Source organism: Danio rerio, chromosome 19, assembly GCF_052040795.2.
Source record: "Danio rerio strain M-AB ecotype USA chromosome 19, GRCz13ab, whole genome shotgun sequence".
Lineage (NCBI taxonomy): Eukaryota > Metazoa > Chordata > Actinopteri > Cypriniformes > Danionidae > Danio > Danio rerio.
In genome coordinates, this window is record NC_141039.2 from 35,086,669 (window position 1) to 35,107,500 (window position 20,832).

Here is a 20,832-nt window from a genome sequence, read left to right on the forward strand (position 1 = left end):
ATGTAAATATGTAAAATACATTTAAAAAACAATCCTCACAATCTCACACACCTCAGCTCAATTAAATACAGATATAAAACGTGTTACTCTTTGCCATTATTCATTAGGACTCCGTATCCTCAGATGACAGACGAGGACATCATTCAAATATACAGCCTACTAAATGGTGTGTGATATTTTTGTTTCTATTGGCTGTGCACCAATATCTCTGTTTTGATTGGTTGTGTGTGCATGTATGTCTATCAGAGTTGAGATATTATAATTGTCTTGGGCATCTGTCCAAAAAAAGTCCACAAACACAAACAGACTCAATAAAATTTATTATAAAACAACCTCCCCAGAAAAAAGAGCACTTTCTCTTAAAAAAGGGAATTAGCTCAATGCTCTAAAATACTCAGTTGCATGTTGATTATAAACTTCCTTCTCATAATTTGTATTTTATTTTATTTTTTGTAAATACAGTTGAAGTCAGAATTATTAGCCCCACTTTTTCTTTTTTCCCCCCAGTTTCTCATTTATGGAGAAATGGAGATTTTTTCAACACATTTCTAAACATAATAGTTTTAATAATTCATTTCTAATAGCTGATTTATTTTATCTTTGCCATAATGATGATGAATATTTGGCTAGATGTTTTTCAAGACACTTCTATACAGCTTAAAGGGACATTTAAAGGCTTAACTAGGTTAATAGGTTAACTAGGCAGGTTAGGGTAATTAGGCAAGTTATTGTATAATGATGGTTTGTTTTGTAGACTATCAAATATAAATAGCTTAAAGGAGCTAATAATTTTGACCTTAGAATGTTTTTTATAAAAATTAAAACTGCTTTTGTTCTAGCCAAAATAATACAAATACGACTTTCTCCAGCGGAAAAAATATTATCACACTGTAAAAATGTCCTTGCTCTGTTAAACATCATTTGGGAAATATTTTAAAAAGAAAATAAAATTCAAAGGGGGCTAATAATTCTGACTTCAACTGTATCAAACACATTATTGTTTCTGCTTCAAATTACAAAAATGTTTAGGTAGCCTACAAAGCAAGCAAATAAAATATGTGTTCTTTCAAATATCTTTTGTTTAAAATAAAATGCCAAAATAGTAAAGAAATAGTGAAAATATTTCTTCTGTTTAATACTATTTCCCTGCATTATTTCATTTTATTATGCATAACTTATTTTGTAAAGTAGTTACATTCATTTTCTTTGCATATGTAAATTTCCCTGGTTGTTGCCAACATCCAGGGAAAATTTCAAGTCAACGGCACCTTTAGAAACATGTTATCTAGGAAAAATGGGGACGTGTTCAATACTTGTTTTCCCCGTATCTTAATATCTAATTTAACATAAATTATTTTTTGAAATCTAAAAGTAATACACACTCAGGCTCCAGATGATGTTAATAAAAAGTACCTTGGGTAATTAATCAATGTGAAGAGTATTCTTCAATAGTTTTTTCCGTGTAAAACAAGTTCATAGATCCTCAATATGACCCCCTCCAGACACTCGAGTGACATCAACACAAAAGTTGTGGTATTGTTTTTGAATCCCCCTGTATCTGTTGATCTCATTTTTAATAAATAATTAGTAGTCAAACTAAATTCTATTTAAATTTTAAAAATACTTTAAGGCATTAAATCTAGAGGTTTGAAGATAGTAGCAAAGAATAAAGAATTAAAATGACAATTTTGTTTTGTGGCTGCACTGAGATATTCCTGACCAGCTTGCTTTGTAAATCATAGAATATATAAAATCACAATATTATTACACGTTTATTGTTTAGCCTAACGCTCGAAAAACATTTCCGTCCCTGGCCCATATAACCCGTGTGTTATTTGAAGATTAAATAGTGGTTAACCAAGCACGTTTCAACGAACTCTAGGCAGCGTGTGTGCAATCCAACTGGAAGAACCGTCCGCTCTGCGCATCCTGAACGCAGCTGTCAACCGAACGAAACACAAACCGCCTCTGATCAGCTGACTGGGAGTGTGATGCTGTTTGACGGGTTTTCAGCACAGCGGCTCAGTTAACTGTGCTTTCAACGATGTTTGTATAAAATACTTTGCAGGTTTTGCAGATTATCTTGTAGTGTACTTGGCTGACTCATCACATCGGTAAGTAACGCCAAAAATGACCTAAATATCATAGTCGTGACAGTCGTGAACGCTGCTCATTCAATATTTACAGACTTAAAGAAACGCATTTAATTTGTCACGTATACATATAGCCTACCATGACAATGATTAGAAATGCTGTCTCTAAAATGTAAATGTGTGTTACTATTTAAAGCAGGACATCATTTATCTGATGATGGAGCTATGAGTTATATTGCTCGTGACTGGATATTTGTATGGAATGAAATGAAGAAGTGTGAATTTGGTCATATGACCAACCTTGAAAGGACCTCCACAATGTATTTACAGTTATAGTTAACCCTCACCATACATTAATAATGTGTGTGCATGTATAATAAGGTATATATCATGTTTTGCCATGTGTGTTTATTTATTTTTTACTTAATTTGGGATCTATTATTTTTAGGGTTTAATTAAAACTACAAGAAACTGTTTGAAATGTTAAACTCCAAAACTGTAATGTTGTATATATTTATTTTGATAATAACCGGTATTAACCGGTTACAATTAATAGAATTATTTTAACTTTAAGCTGTGTAACTCATGATTGCTTGACACTTGTCCAGGTTAATAAAATACAAGCAGTTTGAATATAATTGTAAAAACAACTGTATAAACTTTGACTTTTTTAAATGACAAATTATAATGTGTTCATATATATAGTATAGTATAATGTTTTCATTATACTAGGTTCATCAACAAAATACTGAAGGCTTAAAATAATTTATAAAAGTTTTCAGACACCAGTATAACATAATAATAGATAATTTAACAATATATATATTTAGCTGTACTAAAAGGCCTTCACATACACCCAAGTTTCAGATGAATAATACCGGGGTGAAAAAAGTATTGAACATCATGTTTTTTTTCAGTGAATAATATTTCTAAAGGAGCTGTTGACATGGAATTGAACCAGATTTTGGTAGAAACAATTATACAATTAAGAATGAAACAAAACAAAACAAAATATCTGAAAAATTAGTTATGTGTAATAACAATGAAAATACACATGGTAAAAGTGCTGTAACATATTTAATACTTTATATAAAGCAGGGGTGTCAAACTCAATTCCTGGAGGGCCGAAGCCCTGCACAGTTTAGTTCCAACCCTGCTCCAACACACTTACCTGTAGGTTTCAAACAAGCCTAAAGGACTCAATTAGTTTGATCAGGTGTGTTTAATTAGGGTTGGAACTAAACTGTGCAGAGCTGCGGCCCTTTTGGAACTGAGTTTGACACCTGTGATATAAAGGCTTTTATTGATGATGGCAGCCTAGAGACACCTCTCATATGGAGAATGAAGTCACGTGAATTGCTCTGGTGTGAGTTTTTCACAGACTTCAACAGAGTAATAATAATAATAATAATACCTTTTATTTATAGACGCCTTTCAAAGTACTCAAGGACATATTACAGTATGTCACAGGCACATTATAAAAACAAGACAGAAGAGTAATAAAACATAATATTATTCCAGAAAATCATTAAAAGCAATCCTGAACAGAAAGGTTTTAACCTGGGATTTAAAATTGGAGATAGAGTCCACCTGACGAATATCTAACGCAGGGAACTCCATAACTGAGATGCTTTGCAGCTAAAAATCTTCATGTAAAAATCTTGATGTTTCTGTGGGTCTCGTCTATCTAATTGTATCTTTAATTCATATTTTCTATTGGATTCACATCAGGTGATTGGCTGGGCCATTCTACAGCTAGATTTTCTTATTCTGAAAGCATTTGAGAGTTTCCTTGGCTGTGTTTTGGATCATTTACTTGCTGAAATGTCCACCTTGGTTTCATCTTCATCATCCTGCTCATCTAGATGTTGAACTGAAGCAGCGAATATTAATTTACAATGAGGAAGGGTTGCTGAAAACTTCTGAGAGATTTCAGCTGCTGTCTGAGCTTTCTACACCTCCTTTTCTTCATGTGTTCAATAATTTTTCCCTGCGTCATTTCATTTTATTACCCATAACTCATTTGTAAACTAATTTGGAATAGATTGCATATATTTCTTTTGTTATTACCAACATCCGGGGAAATTTCAAGTCAATGGCACCTTTAGAAATATGTTTTCTGAGAAAAATGGTGACATGTCCAATACTTATTTTTCCTGCTGTAAATTAATAATATGTAATTTAACATAAATTAATTTTGATATCTAAAAGTACTTAACACACACTCAGGTACCTGATTATTTAAAAATGTTAATGAAAAAGTAATTATATCTCCTTGAAGATGGATGTAAACCATTTTGAAGAAAAAACGTTTATCTTGTGGGTCAAAACATATGCAAAGTTCGATCCCTTATACTGAAAACTGCACTTTTCAGAAGTATTTCTTTCAGGTCAGAACAAATATTATACAGTGCTCAGCATAATTGTGTACACCCCTTTTTGAAAATGCACATAGGATCATGTATTTTGGTGCATTTACCAAAACAGATTTATTAAGCAGATATATTTATTTAAATAATATTTTATCACCAAACATATTTAGAAATTAATAGATAAAACAATTAAATTCAAGCAAAATATTGCACAAAAAAACGTACAAAATTTCAACTAATTTTTCTTTTTTTTTTTTTTGCTTTTTTCCCCCCTCGTTTTTAAATTTGCATTTATTATTTTTTATAGCATATAAATGTGGGTGTAGTTTTTGGACCTTTATTGTTAGTAATTTTGTTAGATGAACTCTAGATTTGGCTCCAGTACTGACTAATCTAATGTATACACACAAATATAATATTTTATAGCTTCCTATTAAAAATCTACATTTTAAAAGATAGTTTTGTGAGAGGTGTACTTGCTGAGCTCTGTATGTGTTGTAAGAACTGTGTCTTTCTCGTATGCTCACAGAATTTAATCTCCATCTTTTTAGGACCTTTTCTGTGACCATCTAAACCATCATCATGACAGAGTTCTGGTTGATCTCTGCTCCTGGAGACAAGACCTGTCAGCAGACATGGGACAAGATGAACATGGCCACAGCTGAGTCTAACAACCTGTCCACTAACAACAAGTTCAACATCCCTGAACTCAAAGTAAATCCCCCTCTTCGGTTACAACACTGGATTATTTACTAGACATATCTGGCATTTCTCATGTCTAATCAGTTTTGATGTTTCTCAACAGGTCGGAACTCTGGATGTCCTTGTAGGGCTGTCAGATGAGCTTGCCAAGTTGGACACTTTCGTGGAGAGGTTTCTTTCTTTTTTTGTCTAGTATTTTATTCACAATCACTGACACAACCTTATAGTACATTCTCAAAGTTTATAAAATTCCCTTCATGCTGTTTTTAAGCTCTTCACAGATTATACACTCTTAAAAATAATGGTTCTTTTATTAAATAAAACAAAACGGCCATGATGAAAGTTTAGCATGCAAAAAAAAACCTTTTCTTTAAGAGCAACGTTTTATTTTTTAGGGACAAAATGTATTTTTAGATCCTTAATTTTTTTCTCACAATGACAAAAATGGTAACTTGAAGAGCTGTACGCTGGAAAGTTCTTTGGGGTTCTTCTATGGCATCAATGCAAAAACCCCTTTTGAAGTTATTCTTTTAAAGTGTGTAGTTTTCTAAATACAGTTAAATATACAGCTGAAGTCAGAATTATAAGCCCCCCTGTATATTTCGTCCCCAACTTATGTTTAAAGGGAAATAATGATTTTTCTCAACAACATAGTTTTAATAATTATTTTCTAATAACTGATTTATTTTATCTTTTCCATAATGACAGTACAGGGCTGTAGCCAGGGGGGGTTCGGGTTGGTTCGAAAAACCCACCCCTTACTGACAAAGTTCCAGAATTTGTCCCATACATGGGCTCATTTGTCTTATTTTGACTGCAATGCCATCATAAATACTGAAAATAACCCATCAATAAAGTCTTTAAGACCAAGCGGAATCCTGTGTCAGCTGTCGCTTCAATGGGACTTCAGCTAATCAGTTTTGGCCAATGCAGTTATTTTCATGAGTCCAACATCCAGCTGTGCAAGAAAACATACACTCTGATGTGAGTGACGTTATCTTTCGCTACTTGATTGTTTTTAAATGGCGAAATATTTTACAAATAACTTGAATTTTGGACCTTATTCTTGAAACAAAAAAGGACCAATAAAAAGGTGTGAAGCACTAAAAGCCACCCATATTAAAATTAATTTGACTGTTGATGTTATTCTTGAATTTTTAAATGTGCTTTTCTACAAGATGGGCAAGAAAAATCGTAAAGCTCTAAATTATTATTATTATTATCATTATTATTACGTTAAAATTTTTAATAGTTTAAATTCTGCCAAATTCTGACTAAGGTAAGTTGAATGTGCTCGCCAGTTTGTTGTTTGCCTAATAAATAACAATAGGTTACAGATTTAATTAAAAACTTTAAGAGATTCTTAATTTTTTTTCTAATGATATAAATGTATTAAAAATAAGTATTTTTTCATATTTCTTTTTTGTAAATCTTTGGGAAATATTTTTGGTACATCAAAAAGTGTGGTTATGAAGACCATTCGAAAGGCTAAATCAGCTAAAAGTAGTGCTTAAAATGTCACTAATATGCAGTACTTAAATTTAATAGATAATTAATAGAAAATGAGGCGTATAACTACAAAAAGGTAAAATTTTTCTGAAAAAACAACCAGCTTTTTGACCAGGCTGGCTACGTGCCTGCAGTACATAATATTGTACTAGATATTTTTCAAGATGCTAGTATTCAGCTTAAAGTGACGTTTAAAGGCTTAACTAGGTTAAATAGGCAAGTTAGGTAATACTATTAGGCAAGCTAGTGGTTTGTTTTCTAGACAATTGGAAATAAAAATTACTTAATAATATTGACCATAAAATAGTTTTTTAAAAAAAAATCAAAACTGCCTTTATTCTAGCCAAAATAAAAACAAATAAAACTTTCTCCAGAAGAAAAAAAATCTATAGGAAATACTGTAAAAAATTCCTTGCTTTGTTAAACATAATTTGGGAAATATTACAAAAAGGAAAAAACATCAAAAGAGACTGAATAAATTTGACTTCAACTGTATATTTATATTTGTGCTGTTGTGTTTTTTAATTTTTTTTTAGTGTGGTGAAAAAAATTGCCCAGTACATGACCGATGTGTTAGAGGACAGTCGAGATAAAGTCCAGGAGAATCTGTTGGCCAATGGAGGCAAGTGAGAGTAAATACATGCATTACATAAACAATACATTTTATAGGTAGTAATCTCAAACTAACATTTATGGGTCATCGATGAGACATTCCAATAAATGAAATGCACAGAAATGAATTTAAATACATTGAAAAGCACATTAAAAGCAAATAAAGTGTTTGTTTTAATGTATTAAGTTTATTTGGAGAATAAAATATCAAAGTATGGCTGAAAATGTTACATCGTCATTCAGCATAGCAGACATATTTATGTAAAATAGATATTTTGACCTGTACTACAATAATTAGAATATCTAAAATAATAAGTGATTATGCTGATTTTGATTATATTTTAAATAATTGAAAATTGGGTAAAAATGGGTAAAACATAGTGTTTTGAAAGAAAGTATCAAAGTGTAAAGTATTAAAATGACAATAAAAATAATTTTAATAATCATCAAATATTTATTTTTCTAAAAAAATACTCTGCAAATTTTTATCATAAACACTATTTACACTAAATTATATATTAATGTTTGTCCTTCCCGAATCATATGATAGTCACAATTTCTTTTTTCCATTTGCATATTATAATCTAAGTCTTAAAATCACCTGAAGAATGTAAATAAATAAAAATAAAAACAGCACGAAGCAATTACTTGATGAGTGCGAATCATTACCTTTTTGCATATTATAATCTATGAAAAACATAATAATTAAAGCTTATTACACTTATTCTTTTGATGCTTGACTTTGACTTTATAAAATGCTAGTCACTCATAGTCTTGTTATTCATAATTGCATGTTCTTGTACGTAATGTTATTTTATAGTAATATAAATATAATCAAGCATCATTTCCACAGTTGATCTGGTCACATACATTACCCGGTTCCAGTGGGATATGGCCAAGTATCCCATAAAACAGTCCCTTAAGAGCATCTCAGAGATCATGTCTAAGGTTAGGCATGTTAAAATCATTATCAGTGTTTATAATACACGTGGAGATTGATCTTTCATTCATTACATTTCATGCTTTGCTTCTCTTATTAGCAAGTGACTCAGATTGACAATGATCTTAAAGCCAGAGCTTCAGCCTATAATAGCCTAAAGGGCAGCCTGCAGAGCCTGGAGAGAAAGAATGTGTAAGTCTGAGTGACTTTTTTTATATTTTCAGTTTACTTGCAACATTTAATGATGTTTTAAATGATATCGAGTAATAACATGTCTTGCCCACCAGAGGGAGTCTTTTGACTAGGAGTTTGGCTGATATAGTCAAGAAGGAGGATTTTGTGTTGGACTCTGAATATCTTACTACTCTTCTTGTAATCGTTTCAAAGTAAGTCAAAGTGAAATATTTGTGAATGTTTGTATTTTTTTTTTTGTGCTGGTAATGTTTCCTTATGCAAACAAAGGCATAGTTTACTCTGAAATGAAAACTAAAGAGAGAGTTCACCCAATTTTTTTTTTAATTGCCTTAATATTTACTCACCTTCAAGTGATTCCATACCTCCATACGTTTTCTTTCTTCCGATAAACACAAAAGAAGCTATTCTGAAGAAAGCTGTAAACTTGTAATCATTGATGTCCATATTAGGAAAAACAAATGCTATGGAAGTCAATTGTTACAACATTTTAAAAAATGACTTATTTTGTGTTCAACAGAGTAAAGAAACTGAAACAAGTGAAGGGTGAGTAAATAAGATCAGAATTTCAGAATATTTAGTTTTGGGTGAACTATCCCTTTAAGTCAAGTTAACACTAGTGTGAGTCTAATGCTTTCTAGCCTTTTATTTTATTTTTTTTACATTTTTCTAACAGCAAAATGAAGAAAAAACATTTTTACATATTTCAATTCTTCCTTATTTTTGAAGCGCTTTTACACTGTAGATTGTGTCAAAGCAGCTTAACATAGATGATCTAAGAAACTGAAACTGCATCAGTCCAGTTTTCAGAGATGAAGTTTAGTTTAGTTCATTTTAAATTTCACAGCTAAAAGTCCAAACACTGAAGAGCAAATCCATCTATATTTATAGACATTTGACATGTATTTTACAGATATTGACAAGATATTTGATATACGGTTGACGTTAGAATAATTAGCCCCCCTGATTTATTAGCCCCCCGTTTATTTTTCCCCCAATTTTTGTTTAACAGAGTGAAGATATTTTTAAGCACATTTCTAAACATAATAGTTAAAAAAACTAATTTCTAATAACTGATTTATTTTATCTTTGCCATGATGACAGTAAATATTATTTTACTATATATTTCAAGACACTTCTATACAGCTTAAAATGACATTTAAAGGCTTAACTAGGTTAATTAGGTTAACTAGGCAAGTTAGGGTAATTAGGCAAGTTATTGTATAACAATGGTTTGTTCTGTAGACTATCGAAATAAAAACTAGCTTAAAGGGGCTAATAATTTTGACTTTAAAATGGTTTAAAAAATTAAAAAACTGCTTTTTTTCTATCTGAAATAAAACATATAAGACTTTCTCCAGAAGAAAAAATATTATCAGACATACTGTGAAAATGTCCTTGCTCTGTTGAACATCATTTGGCAAATATTTAAAAAGAAAAAAAAATCAAAGGGGGGCTAACAATTATGACTTCAACTGTATGTCTTGTTCATATTATGAAAGTAAACAGAACCCAGCCATTAAATTTTAAAAATAATTGACCGTAAATTTACATGACTTCAGGCCATCTAAGATGTTTGTGACTTTTCCATCACTAGAACAATAACAAAAAGTTGGTCCTTTGCTAATTCGTGAAATGCAAGTCAATGACTATTGGCACTTTGAGGGTCAAAAAATAAATCAAAACACAAATATAAACAAAATTCGTACTTGTGGCTGTTGATACATCGAGATCTTATGAAGTAAAACGATTGGTCTGTGCAAGAAACTGGCCATTATTTAAAACATTGTCAAGACTGTTTCTTCTTTGGAAAATAAAAATGAACGATATTTTGAATAATGTTTGTAAGAAAAAAGGTTGAATTCCCATTGATTTTCATTGTGTGGATAAAATACAGTAGTCAATGGGAACTGACTTTGTTGTCTTAGTTTCTTACCAATGTTATTCAAAATACCTTTTTTTATATTTCACAGAGGAAATAAAGTAAGACAGGGTTGGAATTACTTTTGGCAGATTCATTTATAGGGTGAACTGTCCCTTTATTTGTTAAACTGCCTTTATACATTCGTCATTGCCTCTTTTCTGTTTTATTGCCCCAAAAAGGACAAACTATCCTGAGTGGCAGAAGACGTATGAAACTCTTTCTGAAATGGTCGTTCCAAGATCAACAAAGTGAGTAAAATTCAGTGAGTAAAACAGTATTTTCTGCAGTATATACTTATTACTTTACTACCTGACATGTCTAAAACCTAACATCATGCTTGGCTATTTGTACACATATGAAGACAGTGTGAAGGCAGACAGTGTTTCTGTTACTGTTGTGACACTTTAAAAGATAAAGATTCAAAAGTTTTTGAAGCAATGCCTTAATAGAGCTATTATGGGTTCTCTATAGAAATTGTATTAAGGATTCTAAAAGGAACCATTTAGTTGAAGAACATTTGAATGATTTAAAGGTCTCGTGAAGGTGTTTGATGTTTGACGTAATCTCAACCAAAACACAAAGAGAGGGTGGGATATAGTGTAGCTCCCTCTCTTTTTATAAAACACCCAATAGTGTTTTGCAGGGCCGGAGTGGGACTTCTTTTCAGCCCTGAAGTTTCAAGCCTCAGACTGGCCCACCTCGGTTCATGACTGACTATTTTAAAATAAGGTCATTTCCAAATCAGTTTCTAATGACACTATCACATCTTTTTCAAGAAAACAGCTGCTTTAGAACTTCAAATGTTCAACATCCCTAACAGTACTATATGTCTTAACAATAAAAAAATAAATAAATTTACTTAGATGAGGTTCAAACCCGGGTCGGCGGCGGCGTAACGCAGCGTGCTGGTCACTAGACCACAACTGCTTTTTTCAGTATAGTGACTCATCTGAGTTATATCATCATTAACCTGCAGGTTGCATCTTGCTCACGTAGCTGTGAGAAAAGAAATAAAAAGAGCGTAGCTGCGACAAAATAATGAATAAAAGAAGTGAGGCTGTGGTCAAATAAATAAATAAATGAAAAAAGTGCGACTGCTGAGAGCAACAGAGTCTGGGGCTAGGGACACCGGCCCTCGCGGCCAAAAAACAGACCGGCCCACCGGGAATTCTACCGGTTCTCCCGATTAGCCAATCTGGGCCTGGTGTTTTGCTTTATCACTGCTCTGCCAGTGAGAGTGGTTAAGCTAAAGCGAGAAGTGTCTTGAAGGGGGCAGGGCATGTCAGATACTAGAGAGCATTTGATTGGTTAAGATTAGATGAGAAACTAAAGTATGAGGTGACGTGATAAACATCGTTTATCCATTTAGGTGGAAGTAACAAACTCCAAACCTTACATGTTCATATCAGTTTTATATCTTCTAAACGTGAAATTTGTCACTGTTTGGGAACTCACTAGCTGATATCTTTAAATCTAACAATACTGATACTAACATCTAAAAAAACTTTATTTCAATTTCATGGGACTTTAAATAGCTATTTCTTGCTGTTCTATGGACAAGAGAGTTTTTGTATGGAACCATAGATAGCAAAAGGAAGAACCTTTATTTTTTTTACAGGACATCAACTGTATTATGAGGTTTCAGAAAACAGTATATTAAACCCATTGAAGTCATCAACTTAACCATGAAAACCAAGAAATCTTCATCAGACATCATTCAGGGCAAAAATTATTTCTAAGACCTTATTAAGAATTGCAATAAAATTGGAAGCAACTGAGTCTTTCCAGAACGTTCGCCTTTAAAGGAGTCATGAAATGAGGAACCAGAATTTCCTTGATCTTTTGAATTCTTGCTGGTCATTTTTCTGTTAAACCATCCTGTCAGTTTCAGAACTCACAACTTTATATCGAAGTTTAAAAGCTGCTTTTAAGCCAGTTTGCCAAAATGACAGGTTGAGGAATGTGTCACTTTATTAAATAATAGTGTGGTTAAACCCTGCTTCTGCAGAAGAAGATCAACGTCTGCCTCTATATCACTGCTTATTTAGCTCCGCCCACCGATTCACACTTTAATAATTAACCAGGCAAAACACTACTCTATGTAAAAAAACAATCGTTAAGATGTTCTGAAGACATCAAGAAACTTTGCGTTGACTTCTTTCTCATCCCAGCATTAGAAAATATCTATATCATATTTTTTTGTCTTAACTGTGTTTTTAGTGAACATGGTTTAATATAATTTTTTAAATGAATTTCCAGAATGATTCTGTAAGAACTTAGTAGTTTATTTAATTCACTTGACTTCGGATCAGTTTATAAACAAGCCACAATTTAATACTTGATTTTCAGAGATATGGAAAGTAAAAGACAATGTGGTTCAGACTATATTGGATGCGACGGTAATGTTTCTCCACAAAAGTAACAGTTTTGATTACATGGTTGCTTTTGCTTTGTCTGTCGTTACAGAATGTTCTGACCTCAAAACAGTGTCGACATGTAGGCTGTCAAACATACAGAAGGTTACATCGGTTGGCACACTGTAATGCTTTCGAACTTTGGGATCTAAAATTAGAATGAGTGTTACAAAGTGTGATGAAAGTGTTTAAATGTGCAATTTAGCTCGTCATATTAGACATTAATTTTTACTATCCACTACATCTATTCAGACAGAAAATCTTCTAAATTATGTTGATTTTAATCTAAAAAATGTTGATGACTTCATAAGTGAACCAATAGGAGAACAATTAAAAAAACTAATGAACAAAAGTAGTTCATGACACCTTTAAAATTCAAAAGAGGTATATTGAGTAAGGCGAACTGGAAGCCTGTACAAATTTGAGCTTTTTATTGTCCTCATTCAGATGGGTTTCATATGCCTGTAGCAGCTTATTTCTTTGTATCCGTTGAATGAGGGACAAACGCAGATTTTTGATAATGAGTTTTCATCTGCTCTTCTGTTAGGCTTTTATTCGAAGACCAAGAAAGTGGGTTGTTTAGTGTCACGCTCTTCACAAAGGCCATCGACGACTTCAAACAACAAGCACGAGAGAACAAGTGAGTCTCTGAAGCCTTATAGTGTTTATAAGTTCAAATAGAGTTGTAAAAATATTTTGCTATAAAATTGTGATACAGTATGATGCAATTCGCACCATTATTAGCAAACTTAATAACAAAAACAAAACTTTGTACTGTTTGTACTATATAGCTTATATTTTAGGCTATAGGAGCCTGAATAATACCTATATTGAACAAAGAACTTGACCACTATAATTAGTCACAATTATTTATAATGTATACTTATTACAAATAATTAAATCTACATTTTTGTTTCTAAATGATATGCTAGGTTAGGTCGCCACACCATGAAAAAGTATTTAAGTGTAATAAACTCACTATTCTGTAGCACCACAAGACACTGATGAAGCTCTTTGATGATGTCACAGATTGTCAAATAACTAGCATGTTTTATCCTTCTTGATCCTGTTACACTTAATGACCTCTAAAAAACCTAGATATTAACACTGGAACTCACTTAAAAATGCAGTCAAATTTTGTCAGAAAAAATAATTAGATTTATTTATTATCTTTTAAATTCTATATTAATGTAAAAAGTCTAATGTAATACAACTTGTGTTTGCCTGTTTGAATGGTTTGTATTGCATTTATTATATTTGTACTTTTCTAAATAATTTTTAGCCATAAAGATAACCAGTGAAGCTGACATGGAATAAAATATAAGACGCGATATGAGGACAAATCAAAAGAGTCATTTAATTACAGACTTCAAGCTAGGTAGTCTTACCTTCAGGCTGCATAACTGAGTAAGAGTGGAAAGAAGCTTGTCTAAAAGCCCAAACACAGACAACAAGCACTCATTTTAGATTGCTTCAATATAAATGGCTAAGTAGACAGTATATAACCCCAGTCAAGTTGCATCATTTTAACCCAAATATCCATTATACATGCTATAAATGTAAACAAGAGAAGGAAACTTTATTTCTTTTTATGTGGGAATGTGCTAAAGTCAGTTGTTTTTAGATTAAAAACCGAACAATGTAAGTCAAATCATTGGTAAAGTAATTCCTCTCACTCCCAGCTTATGTATATTTCATATTTGTCCATAATGGATGTGACCAAACATGAAAGAGTGCTGTTAATTTTATGTTTGCTGGAAGCTAAATATGTAATTGTATGTTCTTGGAAAAAAAGAAGACAGTCCTGGTGTATCTCAGAGGATAAAGGGGATGACCTCTTGCCTTGCCTTGGAAAATATAGCCTATTAAAAAAAAATCATATATTTTGGTCTATTTGTAAATATTCTATGTTTTTTTTTTTTTTTTTTTTTGGAGAATCTAGATGGTGACTCTTTTCTTGAACTGACAGACATTGAAAGTATAAAGATTAGACAATGTTATTGCTGTATTATTAACATTGTGCCCTCCAGAAACTTGCGTTCTGTGAATGAACGTCGCCTCGTGGTTCCATCCCAAAGAGGGAAGAAATCACTTTCCCGATCGCTCACGTTCAATCTGCCCAGTTGGTGGAATGAACTCCCTAACTGCATCAGAACGGCAGAGTCACTCGCTGTTTTCAAGAAACGACTAAAAACTCAACTATTTAGTCTCCACTTCACTTCCTAATCTGCAATTGCCTCTCTGGATATCACACTAACTGTACTAAAAAATAAATAAAATAAATAAAATAAAACAAAAAAAATTAATAAAATTTTTCTAATACTTTCCTTCTTAGACTTTACAGACCTGAAACTTGCCTATAGCACTTATTCATTGTTGCTCTTATAGTTGTGTAAATTGCTTCCTTGTCCTCATTTGTAAGTCGCTTTGGATAAAAGCGTCTGCTAAATGACTAAATTTAAATGTAAATGTAAACATTAATATTGTTATTTATTTATTTATTTATTCATTTATTTATTTATTCATTTATTTATTTATTTATTTATATTTTTTCTCCAAGTGTGTTAAGTTATTTTGAATCTATATTATTCTTGCTGTATTTTTGTTTTTGTATTATTTTTTTATTTAAATTTATTTATTATTTATATTTTTTGCTATACAGAAAAATTAAACCTTTGTCAATTTTATGACAATGTTTCAAGTAAAATTGTATAAAAAAGACGCAATATGATAGGAAACATATTCACATGGTAGCTTTTCAAACGGTGGGTGTTTCAGTACACAAGTTAAAAACAATAAGAGATTGACAGATATTTGAACCTGCCAACACAATATATTTTTAAACTTTGGTAAATGAGATGTTTACTTAAAGATGTAATGGTGAAATAAAACACCAGCAATAAACATATGCAAATTAGCATATCTTTAATAAAATAATTTCTGGACCAGTTGGCATTTCTCAAAAAACATGCGCTATAGGTAAATTGAAGAAACTAAATTCAAGTGGTGCTCGCTGCAGAGCCATTTGAGGAGAGCTGAGCTCCAGCGAGGGGGTGCTTAAGCTTGAGCTCCACCTTTTTTGCACTTCTTCTACGAGTGATGTCACTGAGGGTAGGGTTAGGGGTGGGGTTGGTGTATGCATTAAAACAGCTTACAGGAGGAGGAGCGACAGCTCATGCTCCCCCTCGCTGGAGCTCAGCTCTCCTCAAATGGCTCTGCAGCGAGCACCCTCTCACTAAATTGGCTGTAGTGAATGTGTGTGTGTGTGTGTGTGTGTGTGTGTGTGTGTGTGTGTGTGTGTGTGTGTGTGTGTGTGAATGAGTGTGTATGAGTGTTTCCCAGTGCTGGGTTGCAGCTGGAAGGGCATCCCCTGCGTAAAACATATGCTGGAATAGTTGATGGTTCATTCCGCTGAGGCGATCTCTGAAATATAGACTAAGCAGAAGGAAAATGAATGAATGTTATCAATCAATAAACTGGGGAAGTAAGGCAATAACAATTAACATTTATTATATTTTGTATAAACAAAAAAAGTCCTGTCCATTATTCTGATCTCTTTCAACGGAATCAAAGAGAAACTGACCCGACTGGTCCGATTTATTTATTCATTTATTTATTTTCAGGTTCATGGTGCGTGATTTTCTCTACAATGAGGAGGAGATGAAAGCAGACAAAGAGGAGATGACGCGCCTCTCCACCGACAAGAAAAAGCAGTTTGTATGTGTGCAGCTGTCAATGTTGAACATTACATAAAATCTTTCACAATGATGTTGATGAGGAACCTCAAAATCACAGGCAGCTTGAGAGATCCCCAAAAGCCTCGATTAGCTTTCATTTGATGTGACAGGGAAGAGAAAAGAGTGAGGATTGGTAACCGTAATCAATCTGCTTCTGCACTTCAGGGTCCTTTGGTGCGTTGGCTGAAAGTAAACTTCAGCGAGACTTTCATTGCATGGATACACATCAAGGCACTGCGGGTTTTCACAGAGTCAGTCTTAAGGTACAGTTTAGAGTATAATTCATTTATGTAGTAATGAAAAAAATAAGCAATTACTTTGTACTTACGATTTAAAGTTTTGTGTTTGAGTACTTCTACTACTACTGATGCATTACTTCCAAATTTAAGATAAAATGTTGTCATTCAAAGCATTTTATATTCACTTAAATAGAGTGAAAGTTATTTTTTGTGCAATAATGCTGATTTTTAAAAGAAATCTAAAAGAAATCTGTTTTTTTGCCTAATTCTTTAAAAAAAAGCTTAAAAAATAGTTTTTATTTTATATTTTGAAAATATTTATGGTACAAAACCAAGGCTTGACATTAACTTTTTTTAACACCAGCCACTGTGACTAGTTGTTCAACATTACTAGCCACTCACCATTTTCACTATAGCCACAATTGTTTTCGTTGGGAAAATATATTTTTTATGCATAAATTTGGTGCTGGTATGCTAATTATTTTTTTTAAAATGTTGTGTAATGTCTACATGCCTCTTCATTAATTTAACTATTTTTTATTTCACATGGCTTTCTAGGGCTCAACACTAAGGATTTACTTTTTTTTCCCTCTGGCCACACTAAACTAATTATTTCCTTTCCACATATTTAAATAATGTGTCAAGACAAGCTAAATATAGCTGTATATACACTTTTTATTCAATGTTCAAAATGTATTTTTATTCATGTTCTTAACATTTGTTATTTTGATTAATTGTCTTTTTCTTAAAAAAAAAAAAGCCCTAGAAATGACAATATTTTTATTTTATATTTGAAAAGTATTTATAGGATAAGACATACAGTTGAAGTCAGAATTTTTAGCCCCCCTGTTTATGTTTTTCCCCAATTACTGTTTAACGGAGAGAAAACTTTTTTAACACATTTCTAAACATAATAGTTTTAATAACGCATTTCTAATAAATAAATATTTTTATCTTTGCCATTGCACATCAATGGTTTGTTCTGTAGACTATCAGAAAAAAAATTGCTTAAAGGGCCTAATAATTTTTTGCTTAAAATGGTGTTTAAAAAATAAAAAACTGCTTTTATTGTTGCCAAAATAAAACTAATAAGACTTTCTCCTGAGGACAAAATATTATCAGACACACTGTGAAAATTTCCTTGCTCTATTAAACATCATTTGGGAAATATTTAAAAAAGGAAAAAAAAAAGATGTATATAAGGTGTTTATTACATGTAACGTTTTACTCAAACTCATACCTAAAAATTACAGTAAATCTCTTAATTCTTAACAGAAAAATGCTTATATACTGTTTGAAATATGATGTCCATGTTTATATTTATCAGGTATGGGCTGCCAGTTAATTTTCAGGCCATGCTGCTGCAGCCCAACAAGAAGAATGTAAAGAAACTGCGAGAAGTTCTGAAGGATCTTTACAAACACTTGGACAGCAGTGCTGCTGTTATTGATGTAAGTCACAGTAAAATCAAAAGTCTGAAATAAGTCATATCTTTGTGGGTTTTCCTTTTTTTAAGAAGTCTTTTATGCTCAGAAGTCTATGGTTACTTTAAAAATATAGTAAAAACGATGAAATTGGGAGATATTACATTTTGAAGAATACATTTCTGTTTGATTATATGTAAAATGGAGAGGGTGTTTGTTTATAAAATGTTTAGTGCTGGGCAAAAATTAATTGCGATTAATCGCTTCCAAAATAAAAGGGTTTTAGGGATGGGTACTATGATACAAGTATTTCAAATACGTATTTTAAAAACAGTATGTATATAGTATATAAATAGTATTTTGTAATTTGTATTTGATTGGGTTTATGAAAAAGAGTTAATATTTTGTATCATACTTTAGTTAGTTAATACTTTTTAGTGTCTTGTATTTTGTGTTTTTAAAATGACGTTTACATGATGACATCATAAAAATGGGTATATTTGAAAGCAAGTCCACAATTGTTGAAAACAGTATACTGCACAATGCTAAGACCAGTAATATTTAATGGCACTGTGGTGTGTGCAATGCATCAGCATCTATGCTTAAGAAATGAGATGGAATAAAACATCAGTCCAAAAACCGGAATATGGAGCCTGCAGCACATAATCACTCTCAGTCTCAGTGCTGCAGGTGGAAATGCAAAAAAAAAAAAAAAAACCCTAAAGATGGTTTAGCGGTGTTCACTAAGGGGGTAAACTGAGACCCATCCAGTTAAAGAAGAACTGAAAAACTCTTGGGAAAATGAGTAAACTGCACAAATAATTGTAGTTTTAGATGGATTGCTGATGATGATGTCAAGAAAATAAGACAAGCAACATTAAAATAATTCCTATAATGGCGATACCTACAATACTTCATTGGCCGTTTCAAATGCCAGTAGCTGATCTGCAGGTGCACTGTCTAGTTAATTTAGAGGTAAGATGTCTGTCTAAATATGTTAAAGTGGCACAATACAGTATACAGTATGACACACAAATATTTAATAATACCCCAGTTTACAGATTGTTCAAAAACTCCAGACTCCATTTACACAGCAGCAGCAGGATGCCAAGATGCATATGTTTATTTGCAAAAACTGATAACATTATTTTTTTAAAGATATCATGTTTTAAATTGTGCATTAGAGAATACACTTGCATAAAAACATGATTTAAAGAAAACACTAAAACTGAATATTTTGGTAGTTTCCAGAAATCATGTTTTTACAATAAGTAGTGACGATTTCAATTGCAAAAAAATAATAATAATAAAAATAATAAAAATTCTGAATAAAAAAAAGTGTGACCAAAAAAATTAAACGACCTCTTTATATATTACTCTTTAAAATATAACTGTTAAGAGATGGTAGCAATTTTACTGGCCACCCAATAAATGGAAACACAATAAAGATATAAAGTACAATGTTCCAACTCATTATCTGCATGAGATGTTATCATCTTCAACACAGGACTTTCTGTATGAAATTTGTACAAAATGTATGCTAAAATAAACAAGAAAACAAAAGTTTGTTCAGGAGTAGAGGTGAATGAGGTGCAGTGAAGCTGACTTAAACTTGGTCAGAGAAACCCTGTTGCTGTCAAACATTGTTTACTTCAGTATATCAGTTTAATTCTGAAGGGATTGATCGAATATGCCTATTGGTAGAAGGTTTGCAAAGAAACGTTATATAACCATGTAAAAGTATTTTGTAGTATATTCAAAATACTAAATACAGGATTTATTTGATACATGTTGTGGCAGCTGTATTTTGTAGTTTATTTTGATGCACTTAAAATTGATGTATTTTGTATTTGATTTTAAAATAAATGTGAATGTATTTTTGCCCATCCCTGGTTTGTTTTGACACACTACAGTATATGTGTATGTGTTCTGTGTATATTTATTATGTTCAATTGAAATCAGCATTATTAGCCCCCTGAATTATTAGTCCCCCTGTTTATTTTTTCCCTTAATTTATTTTTAACGGAGAGAAGATTTTTTCAACACATTTCCAAACATAATAGTTTTAATAACTCATTTCTAATAACTGATTTATTTTATCTTTGCCATGATGACAGTAAATAATATTTTACTAGATATTTTAAGACACTTTTATACAGCTTAAAGTGACACTTAAAGGCTTAACTAGGTTAATTAGGTTAACTTGGCAGGTTATGGTAATTAGGCAAGTTATTGAATAACGATGATTTTTTTTTTGTATTAGCTTAAAGGGGCTAATAATTTTGGTTTTAAAAAAATAAAGAACTGCTTTTATTTTAGCCAAAATAAAACAAACAAACTTTCTCCAGAAGAAAAAATATTATCAGACATACTGTGAAAATTTCTTTGCTCTGTTAAACATCATTTGAGGAATAATAAAAAATAAATAAATAAAGAGGGGTTAATAATTCTGACTTCAACTCTATATGTAAATGATACAAATTAAATATATATTTATATATTTTATATATATATAGTTATATACTTAATAAATAAATATAATACACACACACACACATATCATGTCGAAACAAACTTTTATTTTTGATGCAATTAATCGAAATTAATCTTTGCCCAGCACTAAAAATGTTTGATTTTATCTGTTATACTTTTATTGTGTTCTAGGGATCTGTGG

General features: G+C 31.8%; 1 protein-coding gene across 1 annotated transcript in view; it reads left to right on the forward strand.

The window, feature by feature from the left end:
- The first annotated feature begins 1,878 nt into the window (after positions 1 to 1,878).
- Positions 1,879 to 20,832, forward strand: part of atp6v1c1b (ATPase H+ transporting V1 subunit C1b) — a 19,572-nt gene continuing 618 nt past the window's right edge. Inside the window, exons 1-13 of the mRNA NM_001005772.3 lie at positions 1,879 to 2,114; positions 5,017 to 5,179; positions 5,271 to 5,338; positions 7,213 to 7,298; positions 8,142 to 8,236; positions 8,329 to 8,420; positions 8,516 to 8,614; positions 10,524 to 10,592; positions 13,306 to 13,398; positions 16,382 to 16,475; positions 16,661 to 16,758; positions 18,062 to 18,185; positions 20,823 to 20,832. The exon at positions 20,823 to 20,832 is cut by the window's right edge and continues 618 nt beyond it. Coding sequence (NP_001005772.2) covers positions 5,048 to 5,179; positions 5,271 to 5,338; positions 7,213 to 7,298; positions 8,142 to 8,236; positions 8,329 to 8,420; positions 8,516 to 8,614; positions 10,524 to 10,592; positions 13,306 to 13,398; positions 16,382 to 16,475; positions 16,661 to 16,758; positions 18,062 to 18,185; positions 20,823 to 20,832 — 1,060 coding nt within the window. The 5' untranslated portion in view covers positions 1,879 to 2,114; positions 5,017 to 5,047. The remainder of the gene's footprint in view (positions 2,115 to 5,016; positions 5,180 to 5,270; positions 5,339 to 7,212; positions 7,299 to 8,141; positions 8,237 to 8,328; positions 8,421 to 8,515; positions 8,615 to 10,523; positions 10,593 to 13,305; positions 13,399 to 16,381; positions 16,476 to 16,660; positions 16,759 to 18,061; positions 18,186 to 20,822) is intronic.